Here is a 19,673-nt window from a genome sequence, read left to right as displayed (position 1 = left end):
CATGTACAAGATGTGTCAAGGCATCCTAGATGGGGACTGGGGAGTAGCATATGAAGTCTATATGGCAAATCCCGCAAGGACTGGGCCCGAGTTTAGAAATAAATTAAAAAACGGCACGGTCATTTGTACCGAGAGCCAAGGATGAGAGCCTAATGATCCAAAGTTGAGAGCCGATTGTTAATGTATGTGTAAGTAAGGTCATCACAAGTTGCAAGTTGAGCGAAAGATGCCTTGGTTTGTATGCATTGTAGTGAGTTGTCATTATTGTTATAAGTTGGGTTAGGTATATATATGAAACCCCAGTTCTAGTCCCATCCATATGGGAGAAGAAAAAAACGTTACCGGTACGTTTTTTAAGTGATTGCACATGCTCAAAAAGTTACGCACGCATAAATGCACAGAAAAATGTTACCAATACGTTTTTTATGGTTATTGTTAAATTTCAAGAAACAGAAAGAAACCACACTGTGTAATCATTTTAGAATAAATTTGTTTGTTTGACTTTATTTGACTCGTTTAAACGTGAGTATGACAACCGTAGTTCCCATGCTCATAAATCGTGCTAACATATTTTCGGCACTTTCCCCTAGTTCTATTTCGATGACAGAAATGATACTTTGTAACGGTACAAGTAGTCTAGCATGTCTGGTTAGCACATCCCACGGAGCCTGGGTCCAAGTTAGTAAATAGATTTAAAAATCGCGCGGTCAAACTGGAACCGAGTAAGCCGAGTGTAGCCGAAGTATGGAGTATCCGAAGTAGAGTCGAAGTATAGAGTATCCGAAGTTGAGAGCCGAAGTAGTGCTGAAGTGTAGCCAAAGTATGGAGTAGCCGAAGTAGTTATTAGTGGTAAGAGTTGGTTTGGGTATATCTATGAAACGTGTTGTTGAATCTGATCCATGTGGAAGGTGAAAAGATGATGTCAGTTGTCATGTCTGTGCATGTTCAAGAACTTTACGAATGCGTACGAGAGAAAAGTGGTCAATGTAAAGCTTGATATAGGTTTTCTAAAATGTATATTTTGTTATTTATATTTTGATGAATTCTTCCTGTCTTCCGCCGCCGCTCCGGAAAGGAAACGCAGCCCCCAGCTGCATCTGTGTGATAAAAAAAGATTGGAAAGGAATCGCTGATAGCACTTACCAGTAACACCTTTCCAATACTTAAATGATGAATATCAGATATTTATATGTGGAAAAAAAGAAAAAAAAGTGGTGCGATCAGGATTCGAGCCAGGGTTATTGGAAGAAAAAGAAATTGGACCCGAGATTACACATTTGGGTTTCGTGGGTTAGATTAGCCATGCTAGATCTCCCCAAATAAACTATGAGAAATAAATTTATTTATAGGTACGACCACACGTTTTTACACACGTATGATTAACAAGCGGTCATGGTGTGTATAAAGTATTCGTGTCGTATTTCGCAGGCTTCATTTTTTACGGGATGCCATTGGAAAAAGATCTGTCATGCGAATGTGGGCGATGCGATTCTTGTCTATTGTTTGCCGAGATAGAAAAAGAAGCGTCGTACAGAGTAGAAATCAGTGAATTGAGAAAAAAATATTTGCCTCAGTGGATAGAAGAAATTACTGAAAAGATTGCTTTACTTACAATTGAATGAAGCCCATAGATTATAAACCTAAAGAAATATGGTTTCAATGCACAAGTTGTTGGTATTATACATGTTATTTTTGCTGTTATTGTCCGAGATGTCATTTACCAGTGCGTCGTCTTCTCAACGAACGCCCCTATGGATATACCCTAAAATCGAGACACAGAGTGAACGAGCATCATTTTTTATCAGCAGTCACCGTCAACAAATTGTGCTGAAGTAAATTAGTTGTGTGAACGCGATGGCAAATAAGGCGAGAGCTGGACGAATACGTCCATGGACAGCGTCTCAAGACTTGGATGGTATGATGAACGAAATCCGCATTGCAGCAAATGCAAGAGAATTGGAGTCTAATTTAGAATCGATCGATAAAATGATAGTGATGCGTGAACCAAACACACCAGAATTTACTCAAGCTCAAAGAGAAGTGGTACTAGCGTTTAAAAAATATGTGTAGCACTTAAAAGACACAAAAGAACCATCATCTGTCAAGAAAGAATTAGAAGGGGCGCCCGTAAAAGCGTTGGGTATCTTAGAAGAGTTGCTAACCACCCTTGCAGAGCATTCTTCCTCTTACATGTGGTGGAAGTTAGAAGGAAGAATCAAATTCTATTTTCTTGCCTTTACTCTTTGATTTAAAGGAGGAGAAAAAATTCAGGTCTGTGTACAATTTTGTCCTACAAGTGTTTTTACAATTTGTGCGTCATTGTAAAAACCTGCCAACACCTAGAAGTTACGATTCTCCAGTCTATTCTTCTTCGGATGAAACGGACGAAGAGGACGGGGACGAGCTATTTGTCGACACCCAAAACCTGCCAGAGACACAGTGAATGACAGTCATTTTTTATGAGCAGTCACGATGAACACTTATGTGGAGTACAACCCAAAATGTGCTTGTATGATGTTGGACGAAATGTTAGAAATCATAAGTGACACTCCAGATTTAAACGATCTTTCAAGAAATGCAAGTGATGCTGAAGACTTTATTAAACTTAGGGAAAAGCACATGGAAGATGAATTAGATAAAAGGTACTTGGAAGTCATGAAAGCGCTTTTAGCTTACGTACAAGAATGTGGACGCGAAGAACGAGAGTACCAAGAAGCAGAACTAAAACGAGTAAGAGAAGAAATGAAAAAAGAAGCTGTACCAAAAACACCTTCACCTCCTACTCTGTTGGAACCTTTTCCACAACATTTAATTCGAATGACTTCAGCTGATAGATGAGTAGAAAAGTGATGTGAATTGTAAGTAAAAAATGATCCAAGTATTAAAAAATGAAAAAAATGAAGGTGTGGTTGTCACTTTAGATGATCTAAGTGTTAAAAAATGGGAAAAATGAAGGTGTAGTAGTCTCTAGAGAAAAGATATGATTGGTGGGACGTGACTTGAGTAGATGTAAAAGTGGTGAGATGAGCGAGTGTGTGCTATTCGAGTGTAGCAGACAGACGAGATGGAGACTCTTAAAAGCAGTAGCAACAGTGAAAACAGTTTGGCGATGCTTGGTGGGGGAAAGTCGCCCAAGAAAATGTAGAAGGATAGAGTGCACCCTTATAAGAAAAAATAAGCCAAGAAAGCAGCCGTGGATAAACTGAAGAAATCGATTTACCTGCCAGAATTACCAGTGAAAGAACCTCCTAAACTGATAGTGCCAAAGATAGTTCCGATGCGCCCATGAGAGATTCACCTGCTCAGTCTATTCCTACAGCTAAAAACCCTGAAGATGAAGAGATGGTGGAGATTGAAACGGTGGAAATCCCAGAACCCGGTGAAATTGTAGACAGCAGTGAAGGTAAATTCAGCATGGATGAGATTTTGCGCAATGTTCTCAACGATGCAAACGTGACGTATCCCTGCACCATTCACAATTCACCATGTTCTAAACGAGTCAGGGATTGGGTTCGAGTTGGGACCGCAAAGCATCTATGGATTGATTGAGGGGACAGACGAGTCATATTTACAAAGTAATTCTGAAATGCCTCACTATAATTGTTGCGTTCCTGGCTGTACAAACAGCTTTAGGAACGCTTCACATCTGCATTTCTACAGATTACCGAAAGATGAGTTTACCAGAAAGCAATACAAAGTCATTTTGAAGAATGATTCGCTAAAATTGGACTCCACAAATACTCGAATTTGCTCAGACCATTTCGAAGGTGGCGAGAAACTCAGTCGAGCTCATCTGCCGACTATATTTCCTTGGAAAAAGGCAGAAAGCACTAGACGACAGCTAAAAAGAGTCATCAGCTTCGAAGAAAATCTGGCAATTCAGGAAGCAAAAAAGAAGAAGAGGGAGGAAAAGAAAGACATGGCACAAGCATCAGTGACAGTCGAACATGAGAACAATCGTGAGACACAAACATCTCTCACAGGATTGGAAATCGAAACAATGTTAAAGGAGTTGCAAAAGCTTAAAAAGGACATCAGTGAATTGACAAATGAAAAGAATCAGCTGCTGGAGAAAAATGCCAAGTTGAGTGAAGAAAATGCAAACCTACTCGAGGCAAACTTAAAACTCGAGCAAGAAACAAAAAGACTAAGACACTCTCTTGAAAACTTTCGTTTCGATATTGAGAAATATAAAGACAATGCTGAAGACATTGCCTTTTATACTGGTTTACCAGACTATAATGCACTGCTGATATGTTTCGACATGGTTAAAGATGCAGCAGAGCATATTGAATATGAACATGAACGAACGCACCCAGGAATTCAGTGTGGCAGACCTCGATGTTTAACCAAGTTCCAAGAGTTTACTTTGACACTAGTGAGATTAAGGCTTGGATTGCTGGAAAAGGACCTTGCTCATCGGTTTAGTGTCTCAAGACCCCTTGTATCCAAAGTTTCAAGGGCCTGGACGAGATTTCTGAGGGGACAGTGTGAGCCACTTATTACTATTCCACCCAGGGAAGTTCTCAAACTCTACATGCCTGACATTTTCAAATCCTTCTATCCAGACTGTGTCATTATTGTGGACTGTACAGAGTTTGAGATGGAGAAACCTTCAGCACTTAATTCTCAATCTGCTTGCTACTCGTCATACAAGTCTAGAACGACGATGAAAGCCTTGCTTGGTATAACACCCAGTGGTGCTTTATGTTTTGTCAGTGAGCTATTTCCTGGTTCAACTTCTGACAAGGAAATAACAGCTCAAAGTGGACTGTTGGACAAGTTACAACCTTATGATCAAGTTATGGCAGACAAAGGGTTCAACTGCACTGATGAGCTTGCTTCTGTGGGAGCAGAACTGATTAGACCAGCATTTTTGGTTAAAGATACACAATTCTCAAAAGAAGAAACCAACCACAACAAGATTGTTGCCAGTTTGAGAGTACATGTTGAGCGATTGATGGAGAGAATAAAGAATTGGCACATCTTTGACCACCGAATTCCAATTACTCTTGCCCCCATAGCATCTGATATGTTATTTGTAGTGGCTGGACTTTCTCATTTTTACCCTCCTTTGATTAATTAAAATTTATGTGAATATAAAGCAACATTTTAATACTTAACAATGGTATGGATTTATGTTTTATTGCCTTGCATTAAAATAGCATTGATAAACTAGTGTTTGATAATGTATTATGATATTGCCATCATACCACTGGACTGTAACCAGACTGGTTATAAGTCATTACAATAATCCAAGCACACTACACATGTAGTTAGTAAATATTTTACTCAGTCAAATATGAACATAACTGTGTACAATGTATAAAAATACTGAGTTAATGTGTATAGACAAAACAGATCGCTGTTTCTTTCAAGACAAAGTTTATCTAATCTTAGCTATAGCAAATACCTATAGGGTGGTTTTTAAAAAACCTGTGAAACAATTAATACTATTTACTTTCTAATAGTGCCAGTATTAAACAATAGAAACAAAAGCATTTAAGCAGAAAAGCACTAAACATGTACAAAACTTAGTACGTGTTTCACAGGCTTTTGAAAACCATTCTACCTTCACAAATATATTGTTTACACTCTGATAGTACTAAAAAGTGTGCAACATAATTTGGGCAAACCACTAATTCCCATTAAATTTTGATTTGCCTATTTCATTGTATAGTTTTCTTAAATTACACACTTTTACTGAAATGAACACATTGATTTTGACTGTTTTAAACTGAACGAGCATTCAATTTAGGAATTCCATACTTGACTCTAGGATACACAAGTTCTGGAACAATCCAGTCATTAAAAAAGGATTCTAGCTTGGGCAAAATAGACTTCCAGCGGTCTATTGAAAAATGTACTCTTTCACAAAACAGTGAATCACAGCCTGAACCCTTTACAACAAAATCTGTCCACTTTCTTCCAGTAACAAACATTTGCTGATGGACTTGGTAGAAGTATTTGTTTGTCATTTAATCTCAATGCATTACTGTTCTTTTTGCAAATGCTCTTGCGTAACAATGCCTTTTCTAGTGTTTCATCCTTTGATGTCTGGACATACTTAACTTCTATAAGTCCCTCTGAATCAGAGGCTGATGGATCATGTACAAGGCCATCGGGGCTAGCACCAAGGTAACCATGTTCTTTTGAAACAAAAAACCCACATTTTGAGACTGTTATGCCTTCATCTCCTTGACTTTGCTTGAGAAGCTTGTAATCATTGATAATCTGGTCTTCCATTTTCAGTCCTTCCTCCATTGACTTACTTTGATAGGCCTTGTTGTAACCAAGTATATCTTTAATTATCTTAGTAGGGGACGTACTTTCTCTCTGTACAGCTACACGGTAACATTTTGTGGCAGTAATCCTTGGTTGTCTGTGGCGATGCCATAATTCAGTGTTTGATTGACCTCTAGTTTGTTCCTCAATATCTTGCCTTTGTAAATCATCAACCATAAGATTTCTCTTTGCTTTTTCAAACTTTTCTTTTAGCTCTTAAAGAGGACCTGATCCTCGCCCCAGAACCCACGCAGCCATCGCCTACCTGCATCTTCAACAATCTGAGCCGCCACTCATGTCACAGCCTACGTGATTTCATGGCCCAGATTATCGCCCACCCTTGCCTCCCGCACTTGCTTTTTTTTTGGTACGAACACGCTGCTTTAACATCGTGTTCTTAAACTTTTGCAGCTCTCCAATAGTGGCCACTTCAAAATTAAAAAGGGGCGTACCTTCTTTTTCCATGCAAAGAAGCTCTTCATCGCTGACATCCTCTAAAAAATCATCCTCATACAGCTCCATCATCCTCGCAAGCTCACCATCACTCACATTGTCCTCCCACCAACCTTGACTCCACACTCTTTTTCCTCCAGCCATTTTTCTTTCTTTCTTTCTCTCTTACAGATTTTTCCCGCCACTACTATACTCCAACACAATCTCTACCAACTGTGAACTTGGCGGGAATTAGTACTCATTATATAAAATGAGAGACAATAGCATTTTTTGGGTGCCGCCATACCAGGCAATTTTTGGGTGCACCGTCACCTTACCTAATTGAAATTCTTTTCACTTGTATTTCTGATACGTGCTTCCATTCATTTTTTATTATTATAACAGGTGATTTCATTTTACCTTTTTTTGCAGTAGTTGTTGAGGAGCCAAAGAGTTAAGACATGCACCAAAAAATGTACTCATAGTATTTTCTTGGACTGTTTTTTACTCCGGCAGAAAGGAAGAAATTATGGCAAGCCGCTATTCTCGGAGATTAAGAGACGAAGAGCCTGAGAAAGATGGCAATTCCCACGCCTGTTTCATTTGTTTAATACAAATCACTGTGAATTTGGTGCAGGCCACCGTGACACCATGCTGTAGCCGTAGAATACACAGATGTTGCCTGCAAGAGCATCGTTCCACCGCCCATAACTGTGGTCATTGCAGGCGTCCTTTCCCAGCTCGACAAAGGGTAGAGCAAATCAACTGGCCTTTTGAACAACTTGAAGAGGAAGAAGAAAATCCTGTACCACGATTTGGTAACATTCCCCGACCATTAAGTGCTGATCACACCCAATTAAGACATCAAGCTGTAAGTGAATTAAGAGCCTTGCTGGAACCAGGTGCTTTGGAGGCTAGAATTCGCGAGGTAAGAATCTTTTTAAGAAAACTCTTTTATTTTTGCATTCTTGTAATATTATGTTTGTGTTTTTAGATTTATAGTAATAACCAAGAACACTTCCATCAAGCTCTCTGGCATGTCCAATTTGTGATTACCGTTTTACAACGTATGTTATATATATTAAACCATCCTATTGCCTTTAGAGACACATGCATCTTACTGGCAGAAATATATGTACCTCCTAATTTTAATCGATTGTTTTTACGCTATATTTACACGCATGACTTTGATGTGTATGAATGATTATTTACAAGATCTTTTTCAGTCTTACATTTTTTAAATTTTTTTCGTGATATATTTTTTGGTCGTGGATACCCTCTGAGTCTTTTTTTTAACACACTCATGAGATACCCAATTCACCCACTGACGCGTTTTCACTTCCACATGTATTATCGACGGCGTTAATTTTCGATCTGTTTTTTCCTTAGATTCACGGCCAGCGATGGTTTATACACCCTGTACAAATACAATACGAGAGTTACTTTGATTTCTATTTTGTTTTACATCGCATTTGTGTTGAATTGAGTGCTGAATTATCTCGCCAAAATGATTATGTTTGTGTTTTTGTGTATTGTATTTCTCGTCCATTTAATGCAGAGTTTAAAGTATTTTTACAACATTTTTCACATTCAGTTCTTTCATTCAACGATATGTAAAGGTGCACCGAGACTTTCCATATATCCGACAAGAAGGAGATAGTGTTATTATCGGTACAGGTGAAATAAGAGGATGTTCGTGTACTGTGATATTAAGACCGTTTCCGTTTTATTTACTTACATAGATTGGATTTGACACAACACTTGGAAGTGAGTGGGAGTTGATTTTATTTTACCAACATTATTTTTGGAACATAAAAATAGATTTGTCATTTCATTTAGAAAAATATATCTGCGTATATGTTTCGTTCTGGGATGTTTTCGTCATGGGGGAAATTATTCTTCCCTTATCGCACATTATCCATTTTTTCAGTAGTCGTTTAAAACAACCTTATTTTCACTGCTCATGTACTTTTGGTGGATTGGGTCACTCAGTAGTGAAAATTTGTAGATATACTCAAATTTAATTCAGTGTGAGACACTATAGTGATCAGATTTTTTTACTCTTTTTACATTGGCGTTGTGTCACCGGTTTTTTGAAGAATCGCATGCTATCACGTTTTTGCATTTATTTTTTTCACAAATTAAACATGATCTTACCTGGGAATTAGATTCTTGGATGTGCGTTTATGTTCCATTGTTAAAACTTTTGGACTTGACAGAATCAGTTCGTATATTGGCACACATTGTTTATTTTTTAATAATGTAGCAAAACACTTTTGTTCACTCTTTGTAATTTTTTAAATGATTACGAGATTTAAATTTTAAATAGGAACAACCATTTTAGGTGATCGATTTTTTTATTTTTGTCAATAGGTATATCAAGACATGCTAAATCCCCGTCTTTATCAACCGATAAGATCAGCTACTTTTTTAATTTATGATTTTTTACTTGTGCACGAAACAGAGCGAATCTTAATTAATCTCGATAATCACGAATTATTTCGGACTCTTCATTCTTTGTATTTTTTTAATTTGATTCCGAGGTGCCAGGTTCATTGGTTTTCTTTAAATGCATTTGAAAATAATTATCATTTAGTGGCACGTACAATTTTAGAGACAGAAGATATTCTTTCTTTTTATATAAAAATCGAGTCATTTTTTTTATCTTTTCAATTTTAGGTTTTTGATTCACCTCCTATAAATTTTCAAGAAACTCCTGTTTACGAATCTGTTGATATGGCATTATTCTTTCTGTACGATTATATTCAGGAACTCGATTTTTCTCATCTTATTGTCATTTCAAGTATAGATGTATACGAATCTTTGCACACAGTATATTTACATAGACATCAATTTAATTTAGATGTAAGAGTGCAAATGATGTACCCGCAAAATTACGAGGGGTATAGACATCTCGTAGATTTTAGAGTAGGAGAAATTGCCATGATGACTATTCATGAAAGATTTCCTTGGATTGAAATTTTTTTTTCTTAGACTCCCAACAGATTTCATTATGAGGTGAAAGCCTATAGATTTTTTTTACAAAGACTGCTTTTTTATCATACTTCCATTGTGCCGTGCTTTAGACTATTTCTATTTGATGAGGATCGATCTGATTTATTTAACGAGTTAAATTTTTTATTCGACATTTCTTCTTACCAAGTGTCACATTCACCTTTTGCACTCTTACCTGATAGAATCATTTTTTTTATGTGGGCAGTGCCGAGTATAGTGTGAATCACACTAACAGACTTATTATTTGGCACGCTTATTTTGTACATCGTTCTCAATAAAAAAGCCAACGCACGTATAAAAAAGCCAACGCACGTATAAAAAAGCCAACGCACATATAAAAACTGTGTCTTATTTTCATCTCCCTCCACTCTGTGATAATAAGACACAAAGACAGAGAGAGAGAGAGAGAGAGAGAGAGAGAGAGTTAGATTGCTCTGCGTATTTGCTACCACAAATGCGTATTTGCTACCGTAGCAAATACTCACCTCGTATTTGCTACCGTAGCAAATACTCACACTGCGTATTTGCTACCACAAATGCGTATTTGCTACCGTAGCAAATACGCATAGTGCGTATTTGCTACCACGAATGCGTATTTGCTACAGTAGCAGATAGTCGTACCACAAATGCGTATATGTTTCTATTTTCAAATCTTTATATTAATAATTGTAAGCCTTTTACCTGTTGCCTATTCATTTAAGGCTCCACGTTTCACTTCGTGTGAAGTGCATTGAGTCCTATCGTGATGTACTTGTGTTTTGTATATCAATAATAAAACTATAGATACATTTTAACAGAAACCCTGTCCCTTTTTAACTGAATGTATGCACTAAGAAACCACTTTACGCTACTTTATCTGGGAGACTCGTACGCTTAAAGCCCAATGTATCGTGTTACGAGATGTCATGAGATTGCGTTACGTGACGTTATGTGAGCCACGTAAACCGGAAAGACGCACGTGAATCCTTCTGCACGCTGCTTAAAGAGGTTTGTAGTATCTTTTATCTTCTATAGTACTTTAATGTGTCTTAATTAACCTACTTTAACTGCCGCGTTGTCTCTGGAGGTTTGCTTTATATATTTTATGTTTGTGATCTGTCATGATCAGATGTTTGGATGACAAATTTTACTTTAAAACTTCAACTTTTAGCTACTAAAGACTTGGCACGAATGTCTTGCATTCTGCGATGATATAATCAGTTATTTCTTCTTGTATTGGCACTATTAGGTGCTTACAGTTCGTAAATATGTTACGTTTAATCGAAAGGTAGTATTGCCATCACAAAGAAAATGTTGAATTTAAAATACACGCAGTAGCCCGTTTGTACATATGCGTAATTCTAATAACGGACGTAATCATAGATTTTGCTGTCGCTAGACATTTCTTTACAATATTTAGATCAATTCAGTTTTAAAATAACCGTTTCTTGACCTCTGCCGTCATTTAGGCTACTATAAAAAGGCAGCGAAAATTTCATGAAATTACGCATTCTTCCACAAACCGGAAAGCATGGCCCCAGCAGTCAGCGTGACTAATTATAATGTAACTAGATAGATAAATAGCGCAAATACTAAATAGCGCACCTCCTCTTTAAATAGTATAGTTTTCAAACAGAAATAATTTTTTCAACAATAAGAACTAGGTACTAGCGCTAAGATTTAGAGAAATATTACTTTTCCCATAGATATTTATGATTTGTTTAGACAAACAAAAAAAAATTATTAAAAGGAGCCACAAAGCGAAACAAAAGACTTGTTCAACTCTTCAACGTACCGCAAGTCGGGAACAGTTGATAACTACAACCTGTGTTTGTTAGCTCCAAGGCGTATTGTTAATAGCCTGTCATTTAACGTTTCTCTTTTTACCATATTTTTCCATTATAGTATGAATGAAATGGACAACGCAGGATTTACTTCTTCCCCCGCCGATAATGGCGCGTCAACGTCCACCAATGTAAATCACTCTACGAGGTAAGAGTTTACTTGCATTGCCTTCAGGCCATGTTCAAGTAGAGGCCGCCTAGTTATCGTGTGATAAGCTTCCTTGATACAGGGAAATTCCAGTAAGGCCTGAGATGTATATGGTGGATTGCCAATGACGGGCGTTGCACCAAGATGGCTATAAGTATCTCGTATCGAAAAAGCGCGAGCGGAATAAAGAAAAGAATTGAGTTGGTACCTGTTTATATGGTCTCGGGTACCCGAGACAACCCTTCCTCCGAGTGACCCTAGGCGAGGTAATTTTTTAGTACAATCTGTGAAAGATTCTACCAACCGTTTATATGATCTGACGGGGGGCGAGACAGGTAGGGCAGGCAGGTAGGGTAACCCTGGCAAGAGGTACAACTTTTTCTCACACTTTGACACTTAGGCTCGCCTACCCGGAACAATTCACGGCGTGTCGAGAGTCACGTATTTTCGAAGTTTCAGCTTTTAAAGCACAAATTTACGTTACAAAAGTAGAATGAGCTCAACAAAGCCCACACTAATCGAATGAAAGAAACTCAAACGAAGAATGATATCTAGAAATTTGAATACTGAAATGCTTTATGAATAATTAAGTAGTGTTAATTTTAACCCGACTAGGAGGGACAACTTTTTCTCATATAAACGCTCGATAAAGTTGTCTCGGTAAGGAGGGTTGTCTCAGGTACCCGAGACCATATAAAAAGGGCCTTATCCTAGCTCCCATGCTGTTCTAACTGATGCGTAAACCTACTATAAATGTGGTCCATGGTATATGAAATACCTATAACCAATCAAAATTCTGGAATAGCACTGTTGACTACTTTTTAATAGCGTGAAATAACGCGAGTGGCCTTTTTTTCAGAATACACAGAGGGGAGAGTGTACACAAAAAATTCCTCTCACAAGTAAAACACTTGATGTATACCACGCAAGGTTTTAATTTCAATTTTAATTTCAAAAATTCGCGTTAATTTTGTGAAAGAAAAAAAAAACATTACTGTACATGGAACTGAATTTTAATAAACTTCGCGTAAATTTTGTTAAAGTGCTTCGTTATATTCCTATGGCAAGGTAACTGATTTGTTACATGTTCAATCATATGACTAGATAACACTAATAAAACTTTTTAAATTAAGGTGTAGCTATAAATGTGTTACCACAACGAGCCAGTTTTAGTGAGGGACTTTTATAAGTCCGAATAAGCTGTACACTTCCTTCAAGCTTAATCATTAATGGCAACTCCACTACGTTTTTGCCTTTTCTTTGAAAACTTGAAAGTAAACAGTTTAGAATTGTGTCTAGCAAATGATTATTTACTCTTGTCATTATCACGTACATCGTTACGCCTCGCGCGCCTTGACTATCACCACGTCTTTAACATCGCAAATTATTCTCATTACATGACCCTTTAAAAGAATGTCTCTCACTTCACGAAGAGACACGGACGAACAACAACAACAACAAAAAAATGTTCCACAATACATATATATTTTTAGTTTCTTAACGTTTTAATGTTTTATTTTCGAGCTGCATGCGCTTAGTGCTCGTTTTTAACTTTTTTCTTTTACCCTCATTTTTTCCAATTAATAGTGTCAATGAAAAGGACCGCAAAGAAGTTCCTTCGACCTCTGCAGATAATGGTATTTCACCATCCTCCAATGCCAAGCGCCCCGCGAGGATCTCTAGGATTTGTAAAAAGTGTAAGCGAAGTGTAAAAAATCTTAGTCGCCATCAGAAAGAAGTGCATGGCATCACAAAAATGCGTCGTAAGCTTGATGGTTATTTCACTGGGGAGAAAAAGGCACCCAATCGGCGAGTAAAATTCTGCCCCCTCTCACCATGCAAGATGTCCAAGACGCCTATTTTCCAGCTTGATAAACATCTTCAAAGTGGAATTCACAATCTGAAACCAAAGTCCTCAGCATATGTCAAGGCATTAGCGCAAGCCCCACGAGCGTCACTCTCAAAGGTGAATTTGTACTTAAAAAGGCAAAGAAAACAAAGAGCGCGGACGAATGAACAGGCCACATCTGATAAGAAAAACTTTAAAGGAAACCTTAACGAGGAGTATGATGCATGCGATGAAGCTGACAATTCTAACAAACAAAATATGAAATGCGACCCAGAAGACAACGACATGTACAGCGACCAAGATTATGAAGAATTAGGAAGAAGGGCACAGGGCAAAATAAGAAGTAGAGAAGAGAAAACTCGAGAAAAGAAACGTAGTAAAGAAGACAGTGACGAAGAGTATGACAGGCTTGCACACAAGGCGTGGAAAAAGAATGAAGTTGAAAAAACAAGAGCTAGAGCCAAGAAACAAAATGCAAGAACCAGTGACAGTACCAGTGATGACCTTGTCGACAGTGACAAAAAATACAGGAAGCTAGTGACCGAAGGTTTGAATGCAGAATGCAAAGGAGACATAATGGAGAGCAACCACAAGGAAAGTTTCGATAATGATACAGAGGACAAGTGGGAAGAAGAGATTTACAGCGAAGAAGAGAATGCAAATACTCGTAACAAGAACGAAGATTTTGAATGTGTTGAGATCTCAGACAGTGAGGAGTCGAAAATTAGATCCTGATTACCTCTGTAGCGAAGAGTCGGATCCAGATACCTCGACACAATCAATCACATCAATCTCTTCCTCCTCTCTCTCTCAAGAATGCGAGGGACTATTGACTGAGCTAATTGAGGTAATTGGCGAGGACAAAATCAACGAAGGATCATTCCTTGATAATGACGAAGACTGGCGCAAAACGGTAAAACAGTTTAAAAGTAGAAGAATAGCTCAAGGCCATACCTTCAAGAGTGAGCTCGAGTCTGCTGAGGAACTGGCGCGAGTCAACGAAGATAGCATGTATGAGGCATTTCATGAAGCACTTGATGGAGATGAGAGCGATAACGACGAAGCATTGGACACAAACTGGGTCCCAAGCGACTGTGAAATCAGTGAAAACGATAACATCAAGACCGAAGGCCAACCTGGAGGCGTTGACCTAAGCACAGGAACACTGCTGACAGAGTTCTATGAATGGTTGACGGACGTAGACGGAGGATATCGAAGCGAAAAAATGGCGCAGCAGTACAAATCTCAGGTTTTAAGCGTCATAAAGAGGCTTCAGATGAATGAAACGGAAGTCAGACACGACAATCCAAAACCACCCGTGTACCTGCTCTTGCTTCCTGGAAAAGAAGGAGTAACTCTGTTGAAGCAATGGTTGTCATATGCTGTTTCCAAGTACCAACCTGGAACTGTGCGCTCATATCTTATGAGTTTGCGTTTATTTTATAAATTTTTGACGCAAGAACGCAAACCCGACATGTCTGAAGTAAGCGTTGACATGTTAAACGCCCGCCGGGATCTGATGTCTTCCTGGTCATCGGCCCAAAAGAAGAAAGTTCTGAGAAGAAAGCTTCAGAAGCACGAGGAAGATTTTAAGAAACTGATCACCAGTGAAAATCTCTACCAAATCTGCCATGGTGATCAGCGAATAAATGCAGTAAAACAGCTTGGCAATTCGTCAAAGGAAACCAGTCAGGGGGCCGAGGTTCAAAGGATAATCAGCGACAAAACTCACTGCGAAGTAAGGGATTGGTTGATGACTCGTCTCGTCATCGACAATAGTGGAAGAAGTGGGGTCATTGCAAACATGACTGTAGCTGAATTCAAGGACGCCGTTTATCACTCGGGTACAGACGAAGACCAGGCTCGTTACAGAATTCTTGTTAGTAACCACAAGACAGCTGACCAGTATGGTTCTGCGGTTATCTGGGTATATTACGATTTGTACAAAATGATGGACATGTACCTAAGAACTGTACGAAGCCAGTTCACGGCAGCTACCCCACAGGTTGAACAACTATTCATTTCAAGCAACGGGATGCCCCTAACATCTTCGCAGGTATCAACGTCGGTATGGCGAACTTTCCAGAGAGAGGGGATTGTGACAGAGGGAAGAATATCTGCCACAATTATACGGAAGTCTCTTGCTACTGGTATGCATGTCCACATGCCAGATGAAAAGGATCATCTCGCTGCCCTAGCCCAGCATAAGACCCTGACACAGGCCAGGTATTATCGTGTCCACGATAAGCTTGTCGAAACTGACCTTGGCCGAAGGGCAGTGAGCAAACTTGTTGCCCTCAAATCAAGCAACGTTCATCAGCCACAGAATGATCCCAAGGAGACTAAAGCAGTCCCAAAGCCGTGGAAGAGGGAGGAAACGGAACATCTGAAGGAGCTATTTAAACAAGACCTCGAGACAGGCGCTATCGAGGAGGCCAACGTGAAGGAAAAACTAACAACAACAACGCTTCTGGAGGAACGCCCCTTGAAGGCTGTGGTCTTAAAGCTCCGGAGACTAAGAGAAGAACACATGAAAGGTTGCGAGCCCCCATCTGACATAGAGTCTGCTGAAGCGAAAGTCAAGAGGTATCTTGATTCAGCCCAACCAGAAGCTGCGCCGTCATCCATATCGCACATCACAGGCTCGGTAACTGCTGAATCTTCAAGGTTATGGAAAAAATTCACGGAAGAGCAGGCAACCCATCTTTTCAAATTAACCAAAGACCTTATTGAAGCTAACGCTATCAAGAAAGAAGTCGTCTGGCAGCGGGTGAAAGGCGACAAAAGGTAATTGTACTTGTTTGTCATGCACAAAAAAATCCTACAAACATAAATGCAAAAGAAGGAAAGATGGTAAACAAGGGAAGTAACGGGAGTTCATTAGCAGGAAACAATAAGGCATATAACATACCTAAAGACCCCTCGTGATCTCACAGATGAAAAGGTTATACATTACAATTAGTGAAATAGACTGATTAAATGATCATCAGGCTGCGTAATTAATTTACTGCTTAAATTGCTTAATCATATACTCATGAGGGCTGTAAAATTAGTTGTGTGGACATCAAGGAGGAGATTATTTAATAGTTATAAAAAAAAAATAGAAGTTTAAGTTGAGATTATACACAGGGCAGCTTAAGACAGTGTTGACAACGTTTTTTTTAGGTCACTGGAACTCGAGCTGTTGTCAGGAAGAGAGGATCAGGAAGAAGAAATGAGAACAAAACAGCGATTAGCAGACAAGGTCAGAAAAATGGCGCGGGAAAGTAAAGTAAAGAGGAAGTGAATCACGACTAAATACCTAATGGTTACTGAGCCAGGGGAGTTACCATTTTATCGTGCATACTTTCTCCATAGTTATGGAGTATGTGTCATAGTATCAGAGTAACACTTGTTATTTAGTTGCGTTTCCTTTTATATTCAAAGTCTACAGGGGTGTTTTCTTGTTAGTTAGGTTTGCTTTTATCGGAGTGTGTTAAAAGTCTTTTCCTTAGTTACCTAACAGCATCATTAATGAATAGGCATCAGTTCAACACTGTTGTCAATTACTAAAACGCTCCAGAATGTTATAAGAAACAAAAATGACGACGGTAAAATGTGGGTTAGAATAATCACTAGTTCCCTGATAACGTCGTTAATTAATCGCACTATATCTCCCACGCGATTATCAATAACTAAAGGTTGCTTTCTACTTATTATACCTAGACGCAACTAAATAACGGGTGTACCCTGATAGTATTATTAAGCCCAAATAATGGATCAAAAACGTTGTTTTTAAAAATAAGAGCAAAGGCGTGCATAGTTAAGTAACCGTATATCTGGGCTTCTTCGGCTTTGAGTGAGTTAAAGAGTCAGTTTTAATTGTTACCTGACAGCGTCGTTAACGATTGCGCAGGTCGTCTACAATACCGGCTTGCACTTATAAGAACCAAAGGACGGTTTAAATCTGATAGTATCATTAAGGCCGTGTAACGTAACAGATCAAAAACTATGCTCTTGACTACTAAAGGAATGCCTACAACATAGGTTAATTCGGCCTGAACTGAACAATATGCCGATCGTTAACATTGAGTTTAAAGACCTTTTTAGTTCCCTGACAGCGACAGCAATAAATGCTTTTCGATAGCTACCTGACAGCGTCGTTCAGTGAATGCGCAACAGATCGTCTATACGATTAAGGATCACTGAAGTGCACCTTAAAGCCGATTACAACAAAATTAACTAACGAGTGTAACTTTTACACTATCGTTAGGCTGGAATAGCCTCTTCTTTTGTTATGACGTTTTTAATAAACGCGAGCATTATTTTGGACACAATTTATAATCACTTCGAAAAAGCAAAACTTAACTTCTAGTACGTGTAGTTAACCTGTAGTACAGGTTAGTTTTTACATCATCAATTAACATTTTTATTAAACAAATTCTTACTGTCAGGCCTTTGTGTCATTTTCAAGGTTTATGTTAAAAAAATCGTTAACCATAGTTAGCTTTTAGTTCATTATGTACTAAAAATTTACTTTTAGTATATAGTTAATGTTTAATACGCTTTGTAGATCATTGAACATTTTGATTATATACATTCTTTATGCCTGACCTTGGTGTCCTTTTCAAAGATTGTTAAAAAAAATAGTTAATCATAGTTAACTTTTAGTACTTTTTGTACCAAAAATTTACTTATAGTATGAAGTTGATGTTTAGTGCGTTTTTACATCATTGAACATTGGGATTATACAAAACATCATTGAACATTGAATTATACAAAACATCATTGAACATTGGGATTATACAAATTCCGGCTGTCTCTGGCCTTGGTGTTCTTTTCGAGGCTCATGTTAGAAAAAGGTTGTTGTTGACCATAGTTAACTTTAAATACGTTTTAATCTAAGAGTTAACCTTAAGTGCTTAGTTCAAGTGTAGTACGTTTTGTACATCGTTGAACTTTTTGATTATACATATCTAATATTTTCCTATGAAATTTTGATTGTCCAGTCTTGTAAACTGTTTTTGCGACCAGTCCTTACGACAAAATAAAGGTAAACTGATCATTAACCAAAGCAGTCGGTCACTGCGACTAGTTCGTTCGTTTAAACACTACATGGGACTTATCTCTGTTGTAGGTCATTAGCTTGACCGTCCCTACGTGTTTTCCGAATTGTAGCTAGGCATGGCTTCCTTTTTGTACTCTTTTTTAATCTGAGGTCAGCGTTAAGGACATAGTCAACCATTAATACGTTTTTGAACAGCTATCACACATTTTTATTGTACCCTTCCTGACCGCCTGGCCGTGGGGTCCTTTTTGAAGCTTATGTTATAAAATTATTAACGAATAAAAAACGTTTTACTTGGATAATTCTTTATTTCATGATGTTTTACTTCTATCTTGCATCTGCCTGATAGAAGACGCTATGAGCTAGTTTCGAATTACGCTTCACTGATCCTAAACAAAAGATCCAAGTCGAGGTTCAGGGGAATTATTTGAATTTTCTTTTTTTTTTTCCCTCAACCTCGACTTCGCTCCTTTGTTCGGGATAAGTAGAGAGTATTTACAAGGTAGCCTATTTATCATTATCATTACCCTCTCCTTATTCGCACTGGAACGATTTCTCTGTCTGAGAAGACAGGACTTTACCAGTTACATCAAACATACCACTTCCTACTTTATTGTTTTCGGGTATCTATCCATCCATTCACTTTGTGATATACTGATTTAGCGAAAACAGATCGCATTTAAGTATGTACTAAATAGTTACAAACGTTTAATTTAATTGGCAGAATTGAAAAATTAAAAAATTTCTGGACATTTGATCATTTCCCTATTAAATGGAGCCGTTATCGGGAAAGGAAACTATGGTTCTCTACGCGTCCCTTGGACATCAATCATCTCCCTATTTCTTGTATTGCTGATGCTATTGGTAACTGGCATGCTGTAATTCGTGCGTCGCTCTAGGAGATATTGTCAAATGATATTTAAAGAAAAAATGTTGGTATGTTGGCCTTTGTTGGTGTATTGATCTCTCAACTTACTTTGCAAACTTCCTCCAGGTGAAATTTCATAACAATGAATCAGACGAATGTTTTTACACTGAATGATGTACTTTTCTATACTTTTTCTGTTCTTTTCT

At 38.2% G+C, this 19,673-nt stretch overlaps 2 protein-coding genes and 1 pseudogene across 3 annotated transcripts in view; all 3 read left to right on the top strand.

The window, feature by feature from the left end:
- LOC148730461 (uncharacterized) overlaps nucleotides 1-18,901 on the top strand; it is a 72,928-nt pseudogene extending 54,027 nt beyond the window's left edge. Inside the window, exons 3-4 of the transcript XR_016000951.1 lie at nucleotides 14,849-16,339; nucleotides 16,718-18,901. The product of XR_016000951.1 is annotated as an uncharacterized LOC148730461 (transcript). The remainder of the gene's footprint in view (nucleotides 1-14,848; nucleotides 16,340-16,717) is intronic.
- LOC148730463 (uncharacterized) lies at nucleotides 3,536-5,672 on the top strand. The gene has a single exon (XM_088759454.1). The coding sequence runs from the start codon at nucleotides 3,587-3,589 to the stop codon at nucleotides 5,084-5,086; it is 1,500 nt and encodes a 499-aa protein (XP_088615580.1). The 5' UTR covers nucleotides 3,536-3,586; the 3' UTR covers nucleotides 5,087-5,672.
- Nucleotides 10,124-14,287, top strand: LOC148730462 (uncharacterized). The gene is made up of 2 exons (XM_088760715.1): nucleotides 10,124-11,703; nucleotides 13,291-14,287. The coding sequence occupies exons 1-2, from the start codon at nucleotides 11,618-11,620 to the stop codon at nucleotides 14,285-14,287; spliced, it is 1,083 nt and encodes a 360-aa protein (XP_088616841.1). The 5' UTR covers nucleotides 10,124-11,617.
- Nucleotides 18,902-19,673: the final 772 nt, after the last annotated feature.

Source organism: Stylophora pistillata, chromosome 5, assembly GCF_964205215.1.
Source record: "Stylophora pistillata chromosome 5, jaStyPist1.2, whole genome shotgun sequence".
NCBI lineage: Eukaryota > Metazoa > Cnidaria > Anthozoa > Scleractinia > Pocilloporidae > Stylophora > Stylophora pistillata.
Note: the sequence above shows the minus strand (reverse complement) of the source record. Positions and strands in the feature narration are given on the sequence as shown.